This window comes from Pristiophorus japonicus, chromosome 6, assembly GCF_044704955.1.
Source record: "Pristiophorus japonicus isolate sPriJap1 chromosome 6, sPriJap1.hap1, whole genome shotgun sequence".
NCBI lineage: Eukaryota > Metazoa > Chordata > Chondrichthyes > Pristiophoridae > Pristiophorus > Pristiophorus japonicus.
The window spans coordinates 256,392,823-256,417,911 of record NC_091982.1 but is presented as its reverse complement, the minus strand read 5'-3'; the positions used below and the strand labels follow the sequence as shown (position 1 = coordinate 256,417,911).

The following is a 25,089-nucleotide window of genomic DNA, read 5'->3' as shown; positions in this document are numbered from 1 at the left end:
TTATTTGTTCCGGAGTGGTGTTTACTTCTGCGGTTTAACTAGTTGTGTACAGAATCTAGCCAAGCTGGACGACTCCATCGCTCTCTCAACTATCCATCTTATAATTACACATTCTGATTTTTGTGGTGGTTTATATGGTGCAGTTTATATGGCCAATAAGAGTTATATTTTTTTTAAAGCACCATGAATGAATGCATGCATAATCTACACTGCTAGATGTGAATTGTACTGATAATACTAAGCTACATTAGCATCCTCTCCGTACATCTGCCTAAAATTGCTGAAACATAAATGTAAACATAAATCCTTAACACTGGTACATTTTTAACAGGATGCCATTTTCTGCATTTTTTTTTTATTCAGGTGTGTAAACAGATTTGGCTGGGATTGTATGATGAAAGATCATCAGTTTATCCAGATTTCAGAGATCCGCAGAAAGTTAAAGATTTCCTGCAGGAAAAATACGAGAAGAAAAGATGGTAAATGTTAAATCTCTGCTTGTTTATGTGGACTGTGGTTAAACAGTGAGGTGTGCCAGTCAGTCCCCTCCCTGCGAGTGTTCATTCAAAGCAGTTGTACAAATTCAGCTCATCCGCTGTCGGGCCTTGGCTCAAAATCTATAAATAGAGCATGGAAGGATTGTGCACATTAATGCCAATAGCATGAGGCCGCGAGCTTAGTGTTAATAATGCTGGGAAGTGCAACATGTAAGGCAAGTATCACGATGGGAGGAAGCAAGTGAAGAGGGAGGCACATGCAGGATATTTTTACATGGGAGGTGAAGCATCTCATAAGGCATGACGCACGGAAACTGGAAGCCAGTAGGGAGATGTTTTGGGGAGGATGTGACTGTGAAGACATACAATGAGGTTGCACATTGTGAAGTGTGATGTAGAATCATAAGCAGTGCATAGGCAAATGGTGTGGTGAAGTGCCATGTGGAAGGGGTAGAAAGGATTGGCTCATGGAGGAGTAAAGGGAGCTAACGGGCATCACTTCTGATGCCATGTTGTCAACTAGTGAACAAAGTAGTAGCCTAGTTGTAGGCATGCTGTGAATTTAGATTATTCTACTCAAGAGAAAATTCCATGAGGGTCCCCAAATAATGGAAGCATTATTCATGGAGTGTCAACTTTCCAATAATAATAGTCCTGTAGGAAATAATCTGATATCTGGTCAGTGTGATATGCAATGCTGGTTGACTTAGGATTCCTACGGCTGTTATGACTGGAACATAAATATTCTCTCTATTTTTAAATTCTTCAGAAGCTCAAAGATTCTAATCCAGAATCCTTTAACTTTAGGACAAGTCCAAAACAGATGACCAAAAGTACCTTGGCTTTCAGCACATCTCCACAGGTACCACTTTGTCATAATCCCACTTTCATTACTGTAATGGGTGTGACGGAGACACTATTAAGAATCTTAAATTGGAGTAAACAGAAGTGATCATAATTGTTACTAATAAATGCTTTTGCGTAACACTCTATCTCTCACAAATAGCCTTTACCTGCTGATCCTTTGCACACTTTCAAACTGAACACAAATCTTTAGGATGACATTTAATAAAGAATTGATGTGTTGGAAGTTGGGGGAGTGGGAGAAATGTGCATCCAGAAGATCTATTGCAGTAAGATTAGTCAGAATCTTCTTCACGAGATGGATGTGTTCACTATTTTCGCAGTCCTGTTAGTTGATTATCTGTGACATGTAATTCAAGAGAACCACAATTATTTCCTGGAACAACCTAGCTGCTATATCTGATAAACGGTTGGCAATATCAGACCTCCAGGGTTAACTGAATTGTCTTCCTCTTCAGTAAATTAAGAATAAAATCCCAAAGGAGTGACTGGAGGGAAAGTAATGCAGGTATTTTGCAATACTTGTCTTGTCAAGGGGCCCATTTGCCCATCATGAATGAAGGGTTATGTTCTCATTCTGGGATTGGATATAGATGATGCTACTAAATCTATTAGTATTTCAATTAACGTGAGTGTGTTAGTGGGTGAAGCCAGTAAATGAGGGCATCTTGTTGGGTGAGATGGTGTGGTACACAGGAGAGGTATTGCCATGGGGGGGGGGCATCTGGCATACAGGAAAGTGAGAATCTGGAAGCTTTAGTCCACTTGATGACCTTTCCTGCTGCATGTTGAGAAATGATCACATTTTATTTCAAAATAGTATTTCATCTCGCTTTACAAAGGGGGAATCATTGTGAATGTATTGTTAAAATGTCAACTGCAGCAAAACTACTTACAATATCGGAGGAAAAAGGTAAGATTCAAAAATGTAGTCCATCGAGGCTCGTGTGCAGGACCTGTTCATACCGTTTTCATCTCTCATTTTATTGTAAAGCTCATATTCCTCTGCTGCTAGTGAGGTTGGGGCATGTGTTTGTTTGTGTTTGAATTATTGAATACTACAACTGAGGTTTGCATGTATTTACCACTCTAGGTGACCACTTCTTCCATGAGTTAGCAACTTTTGAGACTTGGCAAATGATCCTAAATAAATACTACAGCTTATTCTGTACTCGCCATGCTCTCTGAGGGACCCCGAGTAAGTACTTAATATGAGGTGTCATTTACTGGACTCTGAGGAAGTGCAAATGAAGATTTGCTTCCCCCCCCTCCCCCCTAAACTTACAGAATTAGGATTGAAAATGATTGAAAATTGATGATGTACCTCTAAGCCATGAAATAAATCATGTGCCTATATTTTTCCAGTCTTTTCCATTAGCCGTACAGATGGTTACTATTTTAGCACATTAACCATGTTGTAACTTTTCATAGGAAACCTATTGATATAGGGAGAGGAGCTGCATGAAGATTTTTTTGCTTTATCACAATTTAGTAGAACAATAATCCATATTTTATCCGTCTCAATAACAAAACATTAATGTTAAGAGCTTATTTCTGAATTAATTAAACTAGATGCTACACTGATGATTTTAGCACCTGCAAACTTATGTTAATATCTCCAAGAATAATTATAAAATTGATCATTGTTTGAAAGACAGCGATTTAAATAAGCAATGATATCCCATTTCTCCATGAGAGGTATTTAACAAATGTCACATTGAAATAATTGAGATTGTGGTCTGTTAATATTTTGGGTTGTGATGCATTAATTTAAATTCCGGATAGGTGTATTGATATAGTTTAGGATATTATACACTTAGGATAGTAATGAATGGGTGTTGGTATAATAATGGTTTGAGTTGTGGTGGACTGAAGCTTATCTGTTACATTACTTCATCTATGCGTTTTTCATCATCAAATTTTTTGTAGTAAAGATAATTTTAATAAATTGAGATCTTTATAAAAAGTATTTATGGGGGCTAGAATAATAAGTTTTTTGAAACAGTAAAAACTATCTTCACGTGAGGGAAAATTAATAGAAAAGGCTGATAACTTCTGTATTGCTCAGAGTCATTATTGTCAATCAAAATAACTGTGGCTGAGGTCATGGTATTCACTTGTACACTATTCTGATGGTAAGACTAGAGCGAGGTTTGCTGATGAATCTCTCCTAGCAGTGTAGCCAACCTTCCCTTCTCCTGTGTTAACTGAGGAGGATTAAGATCAGTTCCATTTCCTTCCCAGAGATGGCACTGAGAAGGGTTTAGCGCTTGTACAAAGATATAAACATATTTTTGCCTATTCCAATGCCCCTAGAAATGTTGCTAGGATTCAATGCACCAGCAATGGGAAAAGCTATCCCTTTTACAAATCAGACTTGCAAGTGATTTTCTTGTTTTTTATGTCTCTTCAAAGTATTAGTTTAGTTCAGAATGTTGCCCTTCAATAAAATAGTTCTTATTAAGCATATTATATGGCCAAAGTCAGTATGAACTTTAACAGTATTGCTGTACACTTATGAGTTGCTCTCCTACTGATGCAGGTCGAGAGTTATTGTCATACCAATGGAAGGAGAACTTACCTAGGTCACTCACTGCGAGTGAAATTGCACTTTACTATGGAGATTAAAGAGTGGTATTGGTAAGCTATGTCTCCGTTAACATAAATCAGTCTCTCTCTAAATGTAATGCGAGAGACATATAAAGGAAATAAAACAAAGAATACAAAAATAAATACAAATGTAAAAGATAAAACCAAATTAGTACTTCACGTACCTTGCAGCAATGCTAACTATTAGGTTATTACTGTACTTTCAGAGAAACATAACAGTTCAATTAAAACATTTTTATTTCCTTCTGTAACAGGGCAGCAGCAGGAAAGGACATCTCATAGAAACATGTTGCAATCTATCCTCAACCCTCCATCTGTTTCTTATTTCTGCATCTACTGACATTTGAAATAATACACTCACCATTGCCCCACTCAGCAGAATCTCATGCAGAAATCCCAAACACTGATGATTAGTTTTTGGGGGTAAAACTGCAAGTCTATTAATTGTGTTGGCAATTTGTTCAGTAGGCTAGTTGGCCAATCTTCAGTGCAATGACTACCTCCACGCAGCTGGAACCTGGCCTGGACTGTGGTCAGATTTAACAATATTGCACATAGGTGCATCCATCAGAGAAATCAGTAGCACCCTAAGTACTCGGCAGTAGTTAACATGCAAACTAGAGAATAAAATGGACATTCTTTTTCCCGGAGTGCTAGAGATGCCAGAGCCAAATTATTGCCCTCTATCTGCCAAATCTGTTTACGCTTGAAAGGGACCCATCCAAAATCACTGGTGAATCACCAAATGAGAGTAGCAAATCTATAGCTTTTACAAATAGCTATGCTAAATCATAATTGGGAGTCCAAATATTGCCTAGAATTGAGTATTTGCCAGCATGTACCTCCACTCCAGAGCAGAGTATTTACTATTTTTTTAACCAAATCCCTTTCTTTACAGCTCTTGAAGGAATAAGCAGCACCATTTCTCTATTAAATTTAGATAAGATTTTGCCCAAGATGCTTTCTAATTGACTCATTAGAGATTGTCTTCTGACAATACTCATGAAGCCCATTCACCGAGGGTGTGATCTGGAAACCTCCCTGTGGTTGGCTTGTCCTTGGATGCCAAAAATGCTTTTGATTCTTTGGAGTGAAATACCAGCTTCGAATGGTCTAGCACTTTAGTTTAAACCCCTGTGTAATAACGTGGATGCTGTCTAGTACAGTAAGCCCACTACAGAGATGACCAGTGTGTGAGTATCATTTAATTCTGCCTGTAGCACGGTATTCAACAAGATTGCGTTCTGTCACCTTGAAGTTTGCCCTCATTGAAACCACCAGTGGAGGCCACTGTAGTATCAGCGGTATTGAGTGTAGAGCTATGGGCAATTGCTTCTGCAGCAGCACCTCCCAAACGCATGCTTGTGGTTACCAGCATAGTAGATGGCAAACTAGATATACCTTGGGTTTTTTTTGTCTTGCAATTCCTATGTTCCAAGCAGGTGCATGGGAACACCATCACCATCACCTTCAAGTTCTCCTCCCAAGTCACACACGTCCAAGTCTGACTTGGACACACATCACCATTCCTTTATCATTGCTGGGCCAAAATCCTGGCCAGTAAAGTGGCTTTAGGTGGCACTAGGCAATACAAGGTGTTACCAGGTTGAGATATCTAATAAGATCTCAGCTCCTTCTGTGTGTTGTATTGAAAAATAAAATACCCATAGACCCATGGGGGTGGGGGGGCGGAGAAAGAGAGGTACAGGTGTGTTTCCTGATTTGACGACATTTATATAATTAATATATAATACATTACCAGCTGTAATAATTGAGAACTTGTTAGGTCTATTATTGTGAGACAACGATGCACACTAATATATATTTACAGTAAGGATTCAATGCATATCTGATTCCTTTTTGGCTTCCCATTCATAAGTTGCACGTTATCCAGAATGCTAAGGCCCACGTATTCATCTGCACAGAGGCCTGCATCCTCACCACCCCTGTTTTTTGACCAAGTTGCACTGGCTTCTATCCCAGAATATCAACTTTATGTTCTTGTCCTTCCCTTCAAATCCCTCCATAGTCTTGCCTCTCCTTATATCTGTAATTTCCTCCAGTTCTATGTCCCTTTGTGCATCCTCCAGTCTCCAACACCATCCTATTGTGCCCCCTCCCTCTAGCCCACCATTGGCAGCTACTCCTTCAGCCACCTTGCCCCTTTTTCCTATGCAACACCTGCTCTCGATATCTCTGCCTTGCTACCTTTCTCCCTGCCTTCTAAAACCATTTCCCCAAAGATCATGCTTTTGCCTGCTCCTAGTTCCCTTTCTTTTTACTCCATTCACTGTCTACTTGGTATTATTCACCCTGTAAACTGCTCTGAGATGTCTTTTTGAAGGTGCTGAGCACTATAGAAATGTAAGTTGTCGATTACATTGTACACTTCAACTGCCTTTTGTTTGTATGTTTCTTTACATAAGCTTTGTTTTGTCAATCAGTGGCTCAGTGGGTAGCACGCTCGCCTTTGAGTCACAAGGTTGTGGGTTCAAGTCCCATTCCAGAGACTTGAGCACAAAAATCTAGGCTGACACTCTGGTGCAGTACTGAGGGAGTGCTGCACTGTTGAAGGTTAATCACCTGTACCTGCAGTGAACAGTCATTTGAACCCGTACCCAGGTTTGAATCTGCTGCTGCTACAATTACTTTAAATTCAGTTTAAATTAGTTTAAATTCAGTCAATTACCGTAGAGCAGGACATACCTGTGTGGCCTCAATTGACTCCTGGTCACAGGTCTTCTGTACCAAGGGCAGATCAACGCAGTCAGTCGAAGCCAATTAAAAGTAATGTCAAGAGTATTAAATCAATCAGTTGAACAATGTCGAATTTCCTGACAATCCCACTTCTCTTTGGCGCTGGAGAATGCTCTGTTCCATGCTTACGCTTACGCTGCTTGGTTGCGCTGATTCGTGGGAGATTTTGCGTTTGGTCTTGTGCTAATGAGTTTGTGGAGAAACCTAAGCATAACTTCACCGTGGCAAAACCGGCGTGGTGTCCAGCGTATTCTGGATTTTGCCGATTGCACACCCTAGCGGAAAGTCCACGCTCCCACATACCCACTTGCCAACTGCAGTCTCTAAGTTACTTGAGCAACTTCTGGCACTGTAATCACAAAGTGAAAATTACATCGAGTCTCACTGGTGAAGTAAGCATTAATGGGTGACACCTGCACATCAGTGTTGCATTGGTTCTGATTTACTTGGTGGCACTGATCCTTTTATAGACTGAGACTGATATTCTATCAATGTAACTCTGTTTTAACAAACAGCACTAATTTGGATGGTTTCTTGATGCAGCATGATTCATTTTGTGTATTCTTTTCCTCTAGGTTTGTGCCAGCAGAACGGGCCTGGGCAGTGGCAGCAGCCCATGCTTCTATTTCAGGTTCCTCTGCTAGCAGTGCAAGTAGCACTCCTGAAGTAAAACCACTAAAGTCACTCCTCTATGAAAGCACACCAGCACTACCTTTGAACAAAGGAACATCAACTCGAGTAAGTAAAGAAAGACTTGTATTTAAATAAACCCTTATCGTGTTTCTCAAATACCTGAATTACTTTGAATGGACAGTCTGTAGTTATACAAGTAAATGTGACCGCAAGATCCCCCAAAAAGTAATACGGAAAGTGACTGCTTAATCCTTTTATGTTGATTGCAGAAGAAATGTAACTCAGAACTCACTTCTGTCTTTCAAGTATACCTCGGGAGGTAACGTTTCTGCTTGGGTGCAATCAGCACTCTGGGTGCAAATTGCACTCAAAATTGTGCTAGTTTTCCCAAGTTAAGTTATCGTTCAAGTTTCTGCTCAAGCTCGTTTGCATAATCACAAACTTAAAATCTTCCATGAACCAGTGCAATCAGGCATTATTCTAGGATGTGGCTGTTTATTTTTTCTCTTGCATTAATAAAAAATCCCTTGATGTATTTGAGTGGTAGCCTGGTGCAGTTTAATTAAGATGGCTGAAATTGGGTTTATATCAAAAAATAGGCATTTTTAATGAGTGTCTAGTCCACCACCTGTAAGTAACCTGATTTTAAATAACTGAAAACGGCTTTAAAAACTATACAGAACCATTTGCTGGTTTTATTTGGTGTACTCTAGTCAGTTTCTGAGTAAATTAAATATTTTTAAATATTTAAAATCTTTGAAAAGGTGTCTACTCATACCTCTGCATAAAAAAAAAAGCTTAATTTGAACAGCCTGATTGATGGGCTGCAAATGGGCGCAATTGGCGGAGCCTCGCCATGCTCATTAGTTCGATCTGAGGGCAGTGCCCGTTTTGTGGGCAGGGCCTGCTTCAAAACCAGCATAAGAGATCGCAGAAACTCGATTAATGCTGGACTTAACTTGCGCTTCAAACTTCTCTCTTATGTTGGTTTGGCCGATTTCAGGTGAATTCAGCCTGGTGGAAATTCTACCCCCTGGATCTTTACTGAACAGGCAAGCAGGGCCTCAGTTTAACATCTAATCTAAGGGGTGGCACCTCCAGCAATGCAGTACCTCTCAGTATTGCACTGGAGTGTCAGCCTGGATTACAGAGTCAACTCCTGGAGTGGAGCTTGAACCCACAACTTTCTGACTGAGAATTTGAGCCAAACTGCCACTTAAAACTACAATCCACCATATCTCAATAACAGTTTCATTTCAGAAACTGCTGATATGTTGAATTACTGTAGCTTGTAACGTTACAAATTATATATATATATATATACATCGTTCCTTTATCAGAAATTACTTGCATTGTGTTAACAATTGCTGTAAGCGAATAATTAATTTCTGCAGGTGATGGTTTACACCCCACCCACGCACTTGTTCTCGAGCCTCTTATCATTAATACAAAGGCAAAATACTGCGGAAGCAGGAAATCTGAAATAAAAACACATAGTGCTGGAAATACTCAGCAGGTCAGGCAGCATCTGTGGAGAGAAAAACAGATTTAATGTTTCGGGTTGATTGCCATTCATCAGCATCTGAGGGATGGCACGTTCAACAATGCAGTACCTCTCAGTGCTGTACTGGAGTGTCAGCCTAGATTACATGGTCAACTCCTCGAGTGGAGCTTGAACCCACAACTTTCAATTCTGATGAAAGGTCATCGACCTGAAACGTTAACTCTGTTTCTCTCTCCACAGATGCTGCCTGACCAGCTGAGTATTTCCAGCATTTTCTGCTTTTATCTCTTCACCTTTAATGGTGGTTAGGCGGTGCATGAAGTGGCTCTAGGTAACTCTGCCTCCAGGTACACAGTCAAATGGAAAGCCTCACCTCTGTATGACATCAGTAACTTATGTTCTTGTGATGCAGCAAGTTGGCATCATCTAATGGTTAAAAAAATCATTGTCTTGTTAAATGAATAATTAAAGCACTTGCTTTGTGCAGGTATGGCTTATAAACAGAATTGTGATTTGCACATTGCCTCTGACCAATGTTATTAATTAACAGTGAGTTGGTCTCCCTTGCTGCAAGGGAAAAGACAGAACAGAAAAAGAGCTGTAGAATAGAAAATAAAACTATACGGGAATAGAGAGCATTAGTTTCAGTGAAACTCAGAAACCGGTCAAAGCTAATTATAATTTGTGCCCGCGGTTAGTTACGGAATTTCCTTTGTTGCTCCTTTTGACGCAAGTCATGTATAACCTGCTTCAGTATTTCAGACTGATGGTAGGTTACACTAGGTTCAATTGCAAAACAATTATTGTGCAAGTGATTCTGATGTGGCCTTGTTCAGAGTCAGAAGAAATGGTATTTTTTTTAAGCTGTGTTTGTGGTAATATACTGATAGTGCCAGCTGCAGAATTAAGTGTTCCACTGCAGGAAATAAGAATGGCAGGTGTTACTGTTACATTATCCATTAATTTCAGCGGAATGTTGCATAGTAGCATTGCCCATTGATTTTCAGTGTACCCTGTACCACAGTGTCACAAAACTCAAAATAAATTAATACTTTCAATATATTAACAGATAATTGTTTCACACCACACAACAAGATTTTTAAAAATTCAGCTAAAGTTAAGACCAGTTGATATTAACTGACATTTAGAATCTTTTATACTAGGCTTAGTTATACATTACTGAGTCCTTGTGTTACGTGTGACTAATCAGCAATATTGTCTGCCTCTGAGTGCAGATGGTGTAGAATCTACTGCACAATCTACTGATGTCATGTGTTGAGGCAAGCTGCACTGAAGATGGACCTTATTAAAAGCATTCAATTAATAATGCTTCAAATAAAAGTTGAACCACCTTGGCTCATATCAAGCACATTTATTATTCATAATGTTAGAACAGCAGTTACACATGTACAAAAAGGGATGCCAAAGAGCTCATAAGTGCTCATTCAATCCATTAGACACTACAACCACATTCATCACCTTCCCCTATTGTTAACTACTGAGAGAAAACATCTCCCTGAAATTGTGGCTAATTTCTGGAAAAACTTTGGGAAATTTCTCCATGAGGTAATCAACCCAGTTCCAGGAGATCATGGATCATTAAGTGAACTTAACTAACCCACACATTCCCAATATTGTCCCTCTAAGGTGCTAGTTAAGTCGTCTCTTAAATTCCCTAGCCTCACCATCTCCCTTATGAGATCCACATCCTGTGTTCTCTATCCTCTCTTGAACCCCCCCCCCCCCCCCACTCTCACTACCTCTCCTCAGCTCAGTGCTCACTGACAAACTCTGGCTCCACCCTCTGTCTTACACATCACCATGCCGCCCCTCAGTCCCTCCAACTAGAACACCCTATCGTCAGCCTCCGTGCCCCCTCTCTCATCACTCACTGGAATAAGAAACATGGATAGTGGCAGAGCTTGATGGTGCACAAGTGAAATAAAGCTAAATTTATGTTCTTGAAGTCCCCAGCGGTGAGTCGCTCTCAAGGATCTCAACAGAAGAAAGTGGCTCCGTTTGACCTCCTTACTGACCTTGGAGGGGATATTTTCGCTGCTCCTCAGTCTGCACCTCCATACTTTGCAAACTTTGCACATTTTAACAGTCACACAGGTAAGACAGTGTTCTCTCTCTCTATCCCTTTGTGCTGTTGTCACTTTATTGGTATTGAGTGATTGCAAACGGAAAACTTTGGGAAAACTGCGTCGTGGTTGTTTCTAAATGAGTTAAGGAGGAAGAGAGTAAAATATTGGATGGGATAAACATAGTAAGAGAGGAAGAATTAAGGAGTTTAGCATCTTTGAAAGTGGGTAAATCACCAGGACTGGATGAAATATATCCTAAGCTATTAAAAGAAGCAAGGGGGGAAATTGCGGAGGCTCTGACCATCATTTTCCAATCCTCCCTGGCTACAGGAGTGGTGCCAGAGGTTTGGATAGCTTTAAAAAAGGAGGAAGGGATAAACCGAGTAATTACAGGCCAGTTAGTTCAACCTCGGTGGTGGGCAAATTATTGGAATCAATTCTGAGGGACAGTATAAACCTTCATTTAGAAAGACACAGATTAGTCAAGGACAGTCAGCATGGATTTGTTAAGGGAAGGTCATGTCTGACTAATTTTATTGAATTTTTTGAGGAGGGTTGATGAGGGTAGTGCGTTTGATGTAGGTCCACATGGATTTTAGCAAGGCTTTTGACAAGGTCCCGCATAGCAGGTTGATGAACCAAGGGAGAGTGGCAAGTTGGATCCAAAATTGGCTCAGTGGCAGGAAGCAAAGAGTAATGGTTCATGGGTGTTTTTGTGACTGGAAGGCAGTTTCCAGTGGGGTTCCACAATAAATAGGAGGATACTGAAAGGTGTAGAGGAACAGAGGGATCTTGGAGTGTATGCCCACAGATCTTTAAAGGTAGCAGGACAGGTCAATGAGGTAGTTAAAAAGGCATATGGAATGCTTTCCTTTACTACCCGAGGCATAGAATATATAAGAGCAGGGAAGTTATGCTAGAACTGTATACAACACTAGTTAGGCCACAGCTTGAGAACTATGTACAGTTCTGGTCACCATATTACAGGAAAGATGTGATTGCACGAGAGAGGATACAGAGGAGATTTAAGAGGATGTTGCCAGGACTGGAAAGTTTTAACTATGAGAAGCTGGGTTTGTTTTCATTGGAACAGAGGAGGCTGAGGGGTGATTTAAATGAGGTGTATACAATTATGAGGGGCCTAGACTGAGTTGATAGGAAAGAGCTATTTTACATAAGAATATAAAAATTAGGAACAGGAGTAGGCCATCTAGCCCCTCGAGCCTGCTCCGCCATTCAACAAGATCATGGCTGATCTGGCCGTGGACTCAGCTCCACTTACCCGTCCGCTTCCCATAACCCTTAATTCCCTTATTGGTTAAAAATCTATCTATCTGTGATTTGAATACATTCAATGAGCTAGCCTCAACTGCTTCCTTGGGCAGAGAATTCCACAGATTCACAACCCTCTGGGAGAAGAAATTCCTTCTCAACTCAGTTTTAAATTGGCTCTCCCGTATTTTGAGGTTGTGCCCTCTAGTTCTAGTCTCCCTGACCAGTGGAAACAACCTCTCTGCCTCTATCTTGTCTATCCCTTTCATTATTTTAAATGTTTTTATAAGATCACCCCTCATCCTTCTGAACGCCAACGAGTAAAGACCCAGTCTACTCAATTTATCATCATAAGGTAACCCCCTCATCTCCGGAATCAGCCTCGTGAATCGTCTCTGTACCCCCTCCAAAGCTAGTATATCCTTCCTTAAGTAAGGTGACCAAAACTGCACACAGTACTCTAGGTGCGGCCTCACCAATACCCTGTACAGTTGCAGCAGGACCTCCTTGCTTTTGTACTCCATCCCTCTCGCAATGAAGGCCAACATTCCATTCACCTTCCTGATTACCTGCTGCACCTGCAAACTAACTTTTTGGAATTCATGCACAAGGACCCCCAGGTCCCTCTGCACCGCAGCATGTTGTAATTTCTCTCCATTCAAATAATATTCCCTTTTACTGTTTTTTTTTTTCCACGGTGGATGACTTCACATTTTCCGACATTGTATTTCATCTGCCAAACCTTAGCCCATTTGCTTAACCTATCTAAATCTCTTTGCAGCCTCTCTGTGTCCTCTACACAACCCTCTTTCCCACTAATCTTTGTGTCATCTGCAAATTTTGTTACACTACACTCTGTCCCCTCTTCCAGGTCACCTATGTATATTGTAAACAGTTGTGGTCCCAGCACCGATCCCTGTGGCACACCACTAACCACTGATTTCCAACCTGAAAAGGACCCATTTATCCCGACTCTGCTTTCTGTTAGCCAGCCAATTCTCTATCCATGCTAATCCATTTCCTCTGACTCCACGTACCTTTATCTTCTGCAGTAACCTTTTGTGTGGCACCTTATCGAATGCCTTTTGGAAATCTAAATACACCACATCCATCAGTACACCTCTATCCACCATGCTTGTTATATCCTCAAGGAATTCCAGTAAATTAGTTAAACATGGTTTCCCCTTCATGAATCCATGTTGCGTCTGCTTGATTGCACTATTCCTATCTAGATGTCCCGCTATTTCTTCCTCAATGATAGCTTCAAGCATTTTCCCCACTACAGATGTTAAACTAACCGGATTATAGTTACCTGCCTTTTGTCTGCCCCCTTTTTTAAACAGAGGCGTTACATTTGCTGCTTTCCAATCCGCTGGTACCTCCCCAGAGTCCAGAGAATTTTGGTAGATTACAACGAATGCATCTGCTTTAACTTACGCCCTCTCTTTTAATACCCTGGGATGCATTTCATCAGGACCAGGGGACTTGTCTACCTTGAGTCCCATTAGCCTGTCCAGCACTACCTCCCTAGTGATAGTGATTGTCTCAAGGTCCTCCCTTCCCACATTCCCGTGACCAGCAATTTTTGGCATGGTTTTTGTGTCTTTCACTGTGAAGACCGAAGCAAAATAATTGTTTAGGGTCTCAGCCATTTCCACATTTCCCATTATTAAATCCCCCTTCTCATCTTCTAAGGGACCAACATTTACTTTAGTCACTCTTTTCTGTTTTATATAAAGCTTTTACTATCCATTTTTATGTTTTGCGCAAGTTTACTTTCATAATCTATCTTTCCTTTCTTTATTGCTTTCTTAGTCATTCTTTGCTGTCGTTTAAAATTTTCCCAATCTGCTAGTTTCCCACTAATCTTGGCCACCTTATACGCGTTGATTTTTAATTTGGTACTCTCCTTTATTTCCTTGGTTATCCACGGCTGGTTATCCGTTCTCTTACCGCCCTTCTTTTTCACTGGAATATATTTTTGTTGAGCACTATGAAAGAGCTCCTTAAAAGTCCTCCACTGTTCCTCAATTGTGCCACCGTTTAGTCTATGTTTCCAGTCTACTTTAGCCAACTCTGCCCTCATCCCACTGTAGTCCCCTTTGTTTAAGCATAGTACGCTCGTTTAAGACACTACTTCCTCACCCTCAATCTGTATTACAAATTCAACCATACTGTGATCACTCATTCCGAGAGGATCTTTTACTAGGAGATCGTTTATTATTCCTGTCTCATTATACAGGACCAGATTTAAGATAGCTTGCTCCCTTGCAGGTTCTGTAACATACTGTTCTAAGAAACAATCTCGTATGCATTCTATGAATTCCTGCTCAAGGCTACCCCATGTGATTTGATTTGACCAATGGATATGTAGGTTAAAATCCCCCATGATTACTGCCGTTCCTTTTTCACATGCCTCTATTATTCCCTTGATTATTGTCCGCCCCACCGTGAAGTTATTATTTGGGGGCCTATAAACTGTGCCCACCAGTGACTTTTTCCCCTTACTATCTCTAATCTCCATCCACAATGATTCAACATTTTGTTCATTAGAGTCAATATCATCCCTCACAACTGCCCTGATATCATCCTTTATTAACAGAGCTACCCCACCTCCTTTCCCTTCTTGTCTATCTTTCCGAATTGTCCGATACCTCTATGTTTAATTCCTAGTCTTGGCCACCCTCCAACAACGCTTCTGTAATGGCCACCAAATCATACCCATTTGTAATGATTTGTGCCGTCAACTCATTTACTTTATTTCGAATGCTGCGTGCATTTAGGTGGAGTGTTTTAATACTAGTTTTTAAACCATAATTTTTAGTTTTGACCCCTCCTGCAGCCCCTTTATATTCATACATATTGTCCCTTCCTATCACCTTGTGGTTTATACTTACCCCAGTGCTATTCTGCTCTGTCGCCTCCTGCCTTTTGCATTCTTTCTTGGGGTCCTGTTCATCTGAGCACTCACCCACTCAAACTAACTAGCTCAGAGCCCTCTCCTGGGTTCCGAATACTCCTCGCATTGAGGCACCGAGCTTTTGCTGTACAATGACCCTTTTTGTTTTTTGCCTTGGGTTTCTCTGCCCTCCACTTTTACTCATCTCCTTTCTGTCTTTTGCTTCTGTCTCCATTTTGTCTCCCTCTATCTCCCTGCATTGGTTCCCATTCCCCTGCCATATTAGTTTAACTCCTCCCCAACAGCCCTAGCAAACACTTCTCCTAGGACATTGGTTCCGGTCCTGCCCAGATGCAGACCGTCTGGTTTGTACTGGTCCCACCTCCCCCAGAACCGGTTCCAATGCCCCAGGAATTTGAATCCCTCCCTGCTGCACCACTGCTCAAGCCACGTATTCATCTGATCTATCCTGCGATTCCTACTCTGACTAGCACATGGCACTGGTAGCAATCCTGAGATTACTACTTTTGAGGTCCTACGTTTTAATTTAGCTCCGAGCTCCTTAAATTCGTCTCGTAGGACCTCATCCCTTTTTTTACCTATATCGTTGGTACCAATGTGCACCACGACAACTGGCTGTTCACCCTCCCTTTTCAGAATGTCCTGCACCCACTCCGAGACATCCTTGACCCTTGCACCAAGGAGGCAACATACCATCCTGGAGTCTCGGTTGCGGCCACAGAAACGCCTATCTATTCCCCTTACAATCGAATCCCCTATCACTATTGCTCTCCCACTCTTTTTCCTGCCCTCCTGTGCAGCAGAGCCAGCCACGGTACCATGAACTTGGCTGCTGCTGCCCTCCCCTGATGAGTCATCCCCCTCAACAGTACCCAAAGCGGTGTATCTGTTTTGCAGGGGGATGACAGCAGGGGACCCCTGCACTATCTTCCTTGCACTGCTCTTCCTGCTGGTCTTCCATTCCCTATCTGGCTGTGGACCCTTCACCTGCGGTAAGACCAACTCGCTACACGTGCTACTCGCGTTATTCTCAGCATCATGGATGCTCCAGAGTGAATCCACCCTCAGCTCCAATTCCGCAACGCGGACCGTCAGGAGCTGGAGGCGGATACACTTCCCGCACACGTAGTCGTCAGGGACACCGGAAGTGTCCCTGAGTTCCCACATGGTACAGGAGGAGCATATCACGTGTCCGAGCTCTCCTGCCATGACTTAACTCTTAGCAGAGGGGTAAATAACCAGATGGCATAGATTGAAAGTAGTTGGTAGAAGGATTAGAGGGGAGATGAGGAAAAGAAATGCACCCAGAGGGTGGCGGGGGTCTGGAACTCACTGTCTGAAAGAGTGGTAGAGGCAGAAACCGTATTTAAAAAGTACTTGGATATGCACTTAGTCGTGACCTACAGGGCTACGGACGTGGTGCTGGAAGGTGGGGTTAGGCTGGGTAGCTTTGTCGGCCGGCTCAGGCACAATGGGCCGAATGGCCTCCTTCTGTCTCGTAATTTTTCGATGATTTTGAATTAGAAAAATAAACACTTCCTGTTTCATAATCTTAACCATATTGGAAATTGATATAATTGAGGGAAATACTTAGTTACAACATTATGATTATAGTTAGCATGATGTATATAATTTTGTAAATGATATCTGAAGATAACTTGAGCTAGGTTGGTGCTTGAGTTGGAGCATTCAATTTGAATTTCTTCTCGGGTGAGATTTTTTTACGGTATAGGTCTCTCCCTGTTCATAGAGCAGCTGGGTGTCCTGCTCTCTGCAGTATTGTTTGGAAGTCATCTGCTGGTGAATACACGAGAGTAGCTTACATCGAGTTACATAGAGTCTACAGCACAAAAACAGGCCACACAGGCCTCCCCCCATCCTTCTTCATCTAATCCTATCAGCAAACCCTTCTATTCCTTTCTCCCTTATGTGCTTATCTAGATTCCCCTGCAATGAATCTACTCCTTGTGGCAGTGCGTTTCACATTCTTACCACTGGGTAAAGAGGTTTCTCCTGAATTCCCTATTGGATTTATGAGTGACTGTCTTATACTTATGGACTTGAGTTTTGGTCTCCCCCACAAACCCTATCAAACCCTTTCATTATAAAGAAAAGAAAGACTAGCATTTTATATAGCACCTTTCACGACCACCGAACGTCTCAAAGCGCTTTACAGCCAATGAAGTATTAATTACCTTATCGTCATGACCTCTATTTAGTCATCTCCCAGCCGTCTCTTTTCTAGAGAAAAGAGCCCAAGTCTATTCAATCTTTCCTGATAGTTTCCGGAGATGAGGGGGTTACCTTATGACGATAGATTGAGTAGACTGGGTCTTTACTCGTTGGAGTTCAGAAGGATGAGGGGTGATCTTATAAAAACATTTAAAATAATGAAAGGGATAGACAAGATAGAGGCAGAGAGGTTGTTTCCACTGGTCGGGGAGACTAGAACTAGGGGGCACAGCCTCAAAATACGGGGGAGCCAATTTAAAACCGAGTTGAGAAGGAATTTCTTCTCCCAGAGGGTTGTGAATCTGTGGAATTCTCTACCCAAGGAAGCAGTTGAGGCTAGCTCATTGAATATATTCAAATCACAGATAGATAGATTTTTAACCAATAAGGGAATTAAGGGTTATGGGGAGCGGGCGGGTAAGTGGAGCTGAGTTCACGGCCAGATCAGCCATGATCTTGTTGAATGGCGGAGCAGGCTCGAGGGGCTAGATGGCCTACTCCTGTTCCAAATTCTTATGTTCTTTAAACTTCTCAGTTCTGGTATCATCTTTGGGAACATATTCTGCACCTTCTCTAAAGTCTCTATATCCTTGTTTTTATAATATGGAGACCAGAACTGTGCACAGTATTCCAAGAGTGGTCTAACCAAAGTTCCATACAAGTTTAACATGACTTCCCTGCTTTGCAATTCTATCCCTCTAGAAATAAACCTCAGTGCTTGTTTGTTTTTATGGCCTTATGAACCTGCGTTGCTACTTTTAGTGATGTGTACCTGTACCCCCAAATCGCTTTGCTCCTCTAGACTCCATTTAGACTCTTCTTATCCAAGCAGTATGTGGCCTCCATATTCCTCCTACCAAAATGCACTATCTCACACTTATCTATTGAAATTCATTTGCCAATTAAATGCCCATTCTGCAAATTTATTAATGTTTTGTATATTCTCACATTCTTCCTTTGTATTAACTACACCCCCACAATTTGGTGTTGCCTGCAAATTTAGAAATATTTCCTTGAACTTGAGTGTCACTCCATGTGCTCTGCATCTCTACACAGCATCAGTGCCTAAATTTCTATGAAGAATTATAGTGGCAACTCCGTCTTGAACTCTTGTGGTGCAGCCTGTTGACAGTTCATTGTACAGGTATAATGTCTCGAAACAGGAAACCTCGGGACCGATGCCATTCCGGTTTTCGGGTATTTGCGGATTTCTTTTCCTGAATTTGGAAACTCCTGGGCCGATTTTCGGGTATTTACGGATTTCGGAGCATTACATCCGATAGCCCGAATCCAGCAACCTCGAGGCCGGACCATGCCGGTTTGCGTAATTTTTTGGATTCATGTTTGGAAAAAGGTATGTACAGCTTAATAGTCCGGTTTTCGGGAAATATTTTCGGATTCCGGACAACGACTCTTGCAATCTGCGCAATGTCCGGTTTTTGGACAATTCCGGTTTTTAGAACTCTGGATTTCGGATGTTCTACCTGTACTGCGTTACTGCACTGGCTCATTCCTGATGCAAATTGAGGTCACAGACCCTGAATTGCTCATCAGGAATGACATCACTTTTAGGCTGTCAGGAGTTTGTGATCAGAGATGAAGTAAAGCAATTATTCAGTGGAACTCCGTTCAAAAAGAACATCTGGCTTTTGAAAAGGATTATAGTATATAGGGAAGTGGTACCTCCATTAAAATGAACCACGACAAACTGCTTTTTAAATATCAGGCTTTATCGGATTCCTCCTTAAATTATAATGCTGGTTTTAAGTAATTAAAATTTAATTGTAGAGCTCAGTTAGTGGTCTAAAATTAGATAGCCATACTGTCTCCTCCACTTCAAAATATTAAAAATCTATATTTAAAGGGTTGCTGGAGCTTCTAATACTGAGTGAGATAACGACTGATGTCATGTGGTCTTGCGCTGAGATTTCACTGATATGGGGGGGCTGGTAATTTTAACCAGGGCGGGGAACACAGTGGGTCAATGGTTTGAAGTCCGTGGAGAGTAAAATTGGGTGGGGTGTAAAAACCAACATTGCAGCCAATCCCATAATTTCCTGGTGGGTGTGTTTTGGTTAAAATTAACCCCCGGAGTCTTATCTTTCAACAGCTTGCTGCTGAATCTTCAGAACTAAAATTGAGGCCAATTGGGCTGCTGTTACACAGCAATGCTATTTAAATTGGTTCTCAGTTACAATAGCAGTCCAGTCTAAAGTGGATTCAGAAAAATAATTTTGCAATGATCACTGTTGCTGCCACAATTCATCATCATCATAGGCAGTCCCTCAAAACGAGGAAGACTTGCTTCCACACCAAAAAAAGGGCGAGTTCACAGGTGTTTCAATGAAGGACCCGAACTACATCCTGAAGGGTGGAAGATGCCTGTGCGTGGATTTTTTTAACGTGGGGTGGCCGTTGCACACCAGCCACCACACGGGCTCGACGGAGCTAGGTCTTGGTCCAGTGGCAAGGGTTACCCAAGACGACTGGAGACCAGCTCTGCTGCACGGACTTAGTGCGCGCACACATCGCAGTGCTGCCCCTGGGCCCCAGGCCCCGAACTCGCACCTCCCCTGGGCCCCAATCACAACCCTCTACAGCCTCTCGCCGCTCCTGCTGTATCTGCCCACGCTCCAATCACCGACCTGGACCTTGCTGACGTCACTCTTCACAGCCGTCGCCCTCCTGCACCAGCTCGCGCTGTACCTTGAAGTGGCATGCCTCCTACCTTGCCCATGGCCGCTGCTCGCCGCTCCATTTATGGCCCCGACCTGCCGCTGATGTTCCCTCGCAGGTCGGGGCCTGCACGCTACTCATGGCCGCCGCGCCCCGACCTGTGAGGGAACACCAGCGGCAGGTCGGGGCCATAAATGGAGCGGTGGCCATGGGCAGCATGGAGGCGAACACCAGCGAGATGCCACAACTAACCCTTAATTAGCTAGCCATCGAATTTGTTACTTTGTGGAATTAATTACCTAAATTGACAAATGCTCATTAAGAAAACTGCTGGGTGTAAGATTGTTCCTAGACCCCAGAGTATGGTAGGAAATAACCATGGGTAACATTTGGATGACACTATGCTGATTGTAGAGCATCTTATTATCCTGCGCTTAAATCAGCAACTCGATAGCTTATGTTAACAGTAGGAGTTCAGAGAGTGAGTGCAATTATATGGCACAAAGGGAAATGAGAGCAATTCACGCTCCAGTTTGTATCATTAATGAAGAACAGAAGCGTACCAGCAGTCCCATTGTGTCCCTGATTCCAAAATTGGTTCGCACTGCTGATCATATCACATTATGATGTTGTGAAATCACAGTGCCGAGCATTGCAGCAACATCTAATCTCCAGGAAACATTATACCAAGGGATTTCCACTAATGACAGTGAAATCCTCAATTACCGGTGGTTTCACTTTGCAGTCGTCAGTGCATTGTGGAGTAGAATCACCAATATGAATCCACTGTTCTACAGTTACGCTACTGTGACAGCAAAGTTGCATATAAACAGACCCAAAGACTCAAATCTCCAATTCATTATTTCAGGTATCAGTTGGAAAGAATCTTCAACAGAAATGTGGTCAATATTAGGTAAAATATTTGACTTTCTAACGTTACCAAAAAATTTAACTTGTTTGATTTAGAAAACAGTTTGTGATATTTTTAGGCATACATAGAAACATAGAAAATAGGTGCAGGAGTAGGCCATTCGGCCCTTCGAGCCTGCACCACCATTCAATAAGATCATGGCTGATCATTCACTTCAGTACCCCTTTCCTGCATTCTCTCCATACCCCTTGATCTCTTTAGCCTTAAGGGTCATATCTAACTCCCTCTTGAATATATCTAATGAACTGGCATCAACAACTCTCTGCGGCAGAGAATGCTACAGGTTAACAACTCTGAGTGAAGAAGTTTCTCCTCATCTCAGTCCTAAATGGCTTACCCCTTATCCTTAGGCTACGTGCCCTGGTTCTGGACTTCCCCAACATCGGGAACATTCTTGCATCAAACCTGTCCAGTCCCGTCAGAATTTTATGTTTCTATGAGATCCCCTTTCATCCTTCTAAACTCCAGTGAATACAGGCCCAGTTGATCCAGTTTCTCCTCATATGTCAGTCCTGCCATCCCGGGAATCAGTCTGGTGAACCTTCGCTGCACTCTCAATAGCAAGAACATCCTTCCTCAGATTAGTAGACCAAAACTGAACACAATATTCCAGGTGAGGCCTCACCAAGGCCCTGTACAACTGCAGTAAGACCTCCCTGCTCCTATACTCAAATCCCCTAGCTATGAAGGCCAACATACCATTTGCCGCCTTCACCGCCTGCTGTACCTGCATGCCCACTTTCAATGACTGATGAACCATGACACCCAGGTCTTGTTGCACCTCCCCTTTTACTAATCTGCCGCCATTCAGATAATATTCTGCCTTCGTGTTTTTGCCACCAAAGTGGATAACCTCACATTTATCCACATTATACTGCATCTGCCATGCATTTGCCCACTCACCTAACCTGTTCAAGTCACCCTGCAGCCTCTTAGCGTCCTCCTCACAGCTCACACCGCCACCCAGCTTAGTGTCATCTGCAAACTTGGAGATATTACACTCAGTTCCTTCATCTAAATAATTAATGTATATTGTAAATGGCTGGGGTCCCAGCACTGAGCCCTGCGCACCCCACTAGTCACTGCCTGCCATTCTGAAAAAGACCCATTTATCCCGACTCTCTGCTTCCTGTCTGTCAACCAGTTCTCTATCCACATCAGTACATTACCCACAATACCATGTGCTTTAATTTTGCACACCAATCTCTGTGTGGGACCTTGTCAAAAGCCTTTTGAAAGTCCAAATACATCACATCCACTGGTTCTCCCTTGTCCACGCTACTAGTTACATCCTCAAAAAATTCCAGAAGATTTGTCAAGCATGATCGGAGAGCTCGGACACGTGTCATGCTCCTCTTGTGCTATGTGGGAACTCAGGGACGCTTCCAATGTCCCTGACGACTAAATATGCGGGAAGTGAGTCCTGCTGCAGCTCCTGACAGACCACATTGCGGCAATGGAGCTGCGGGTGGATTCACTCTGGAGCATCCGCGATGTTGAGGATGCCGTGAATTGCACGTTTAGTGAGTTGGTCATACCGCAGGTAAAGGTTACACAGACAGATAGGGAATGGATGACCAGCAGGAAGAGCAGTGGAAGGAAGGTAATGCAGGGGTCCCCTGCGGCCATCCACCTCCAAAACAGATACACCGTTTTGGGTACTGTTGGGGGGGGATGACTCATCAGGGGCGGGCAGCAGCAGCCAAGTTCATGGCACTGTGGGTGGCTCTGCTGCACAGGAGGACAGGAAAAAGAGTGGGAGAGCTATAGTGTTGGAGGATTCTATTGTAAGGGGAATAAATAGACGTTTCTGCGACCATAATCGAGACTCCAGGATGGTATGTTGCCTCCCTGGTGCAAAGGTCAAGGATGTCTCTGAGCATCTGCAGGACATTTTGGAGAGGGAGGGTGAACAGCCAGTTGTCGTGGTGCATATAGGTACCAACGATATAGGTAAAAAACGGGATGAGGTCCTACAAGCTGAATTTAGGAAGCTAGGAGTTAAATTAAAAAGCAGGTATATTTCACAGTTTTCCTTAAGGCCAGCATCCGTGCAATGAGCACATGCCCGAGGACAAAATTCTTCTAAATTAAATTAAAAAGTAGGACCTCAAAAGTAGTAATCTCAGGATTGCTACCAGTGCCACGTGCTAGTCAGAGTAGGAATCGCAGGATAGCTCAGATGAATACATGGCTTGAGGAGTGGTGTAGAAGGGATGGATTCAAATTCCTGGGACATTGGAACCGGTTCTAGGGGAGGTGGGACCAGTACAAACCGGATGGTCTGCACCTGGGCAGGACCGGAACCAATGTCCTAGGGGGAGTATTTCCTAGTGCTGTTGGGGAGGAGTTAAACTAATATGTCAGGGGGATGGGAACCTATGCAGGGAGACAGAGGAGTAGAATGGGGGCAGAAGCAAAAGTTAGAAAGAAGAAAAATAAAAGTGGAGGGCAGAGAAACCCAAGGCAAAAATCAAAAAGGGCCACATTACAGCAAAATTCTAAAGGGGCAAAGTGTGTTAAAAAGACAAGCCTGAAGACTCTGTGCCTCAATGCGAGAGGAGTATTCGTAATAAGGTGGACGAATTAACTGCGCATGCAGCATTTAACGAATATGATATAATTGGCATCACTGAGACATGGCTCCAGGGTGACCAAGGCTGGGAACTCAATATCCAGGGGTATTCAACATTCAGAAAGGATAAACAGAAAGGAGGAGGTGGTAGGGTAGCGTTGCTGGTTAAAGAGGAAATTAACACAATAGTAAGGAAGGACATTAGCTTGAATGATGTGGAATCTGTACGGAAGGAGCTGCAGAATACTAAAGGGCAGAAAACGCTAGTGGGAGTTATGTACAGACCACCAAACAGTAGTAGTGAGGTTGGGGACAGCATCAAACAAGAAATTAGGGATGCGGCAGTAAAGGTGCAGCAGTTATCATGGGCGACTTTAATCTACATATAGATTGGGCTAACCAGACTGGTAGCAATACGGTTGTCGAGGATTTCCTGGAGTGTATCAGGGATGGTTTTCTTGACCAATATGTCGTGGAACCAACTAGAGGGCTGGCCATCCTAGACTGGGTGATGTTTAATGAGAAAGGACTAATAGCAATCTTGTGCGAGGCCCCTTGGGGAAGAGTGACCATAATATGGTAGAATTCTTTATTAAGATGGAGAGTGACAGTGTTAATTCAGAGACCTGAACTTAAGGAAAGGTAACTTCGATAGGTGATGTGAATTGGCTAGAATAGACTGGCGAATGATACTTAAAGGATTGACAGTGGATAGGCAATGGCAAGCATTTAATGATCCCATGGGTGAAAAACAATTGTACATCCCTATCTGGAGTAAAAAATAAAACTGGGAAGGTGGCTCAACTGTGGCTAACAAGGGAAATTAAGGATAGTGTTAAATCCAAGGAAGAGGCATATAAATTGGCCAGAAAAAGCTGCAAAACCTGAGGACTGGGAGAATTTTATAATTCAGCAGAGGAGGACAAAGGGTTTAATTAGGAGGGGGAAAATAGAGTATGAGAAGAAGCTTGCTGGGAACATAAAAATTGATTGCAAAAGCTTCTATGGATATGTGAAGAGAAAAAGATCAGTGAAGACCAACGTAGGTCCCTTGCAGTCAAATTCAGATGAATTTATAATGGCGAACAAAGAAATGGCGGACCAGTTAAACAAATACTTTGGTTCTGCCTTCACAAAGGAAGACACAGATAACCTTCCGGAAATACTAGGGGACCGAGGGTCAAGCGAGAAGGAGGAACTGAAGGAAAACCTTATTAGGCGGGAAATTATGTTAAGGAAATTGATGGGATTGAAGGCCGATAAATCCCCGGAGCCTGATAGTCTTCATCCCAGAGTACTTAAGGAAGTGGCCCTAGAAATAGTGGATGCATTGGTGATCATTTTCCAACAGTCTATCGACTCTGAATCAGTTCCTATGGACTGGAGGGTAGCTATAATGTAACACCACTTTTTAAGAAAGGAAGGAGAGAGAAAACAGGTAATTATAGACCGGTTAGCCTGACATCAGGAGTGGGGAAAATGTTGGAATCAGTTATTAAAGATGAAATAGCGCATTTGGAAAGCAGTGACA

The 25,089-nt window shown here is 42.5% G+C and overlaps 1 protein-coding gene across 3 annotated transcripts in view; it reads left to right on the top strand.

Moving 5' to 3' along the window:
• The window catches only part of agfg1a (ArfGAP with FG repeats 1a), an 85,610-nt gene that overhangs the window by 19,836 nt on the left and 40,685 nt on the right, over window positions 1–25,089 (top strand). For all 3 annotated transcript variants that reach the window (XM_070883881.1, XM_070883880.1, XM_070883882.1), the window contains exons 3-5: window positions 364–479; window positions 7,304–7,466; window positions 10,833–10,980. In XM_070883881.1, the coding sequence (XP_070739982.1) occupies window positions 364–479; window positions 7,304–7,466; window positions 10,833–10,980 (427 nt within the window). The remainder of the gene's footprint in view (window positions 1–363; window positions 480–7,303; window positions 7,467–10,832; window positions 10,981–25,089) is intronic.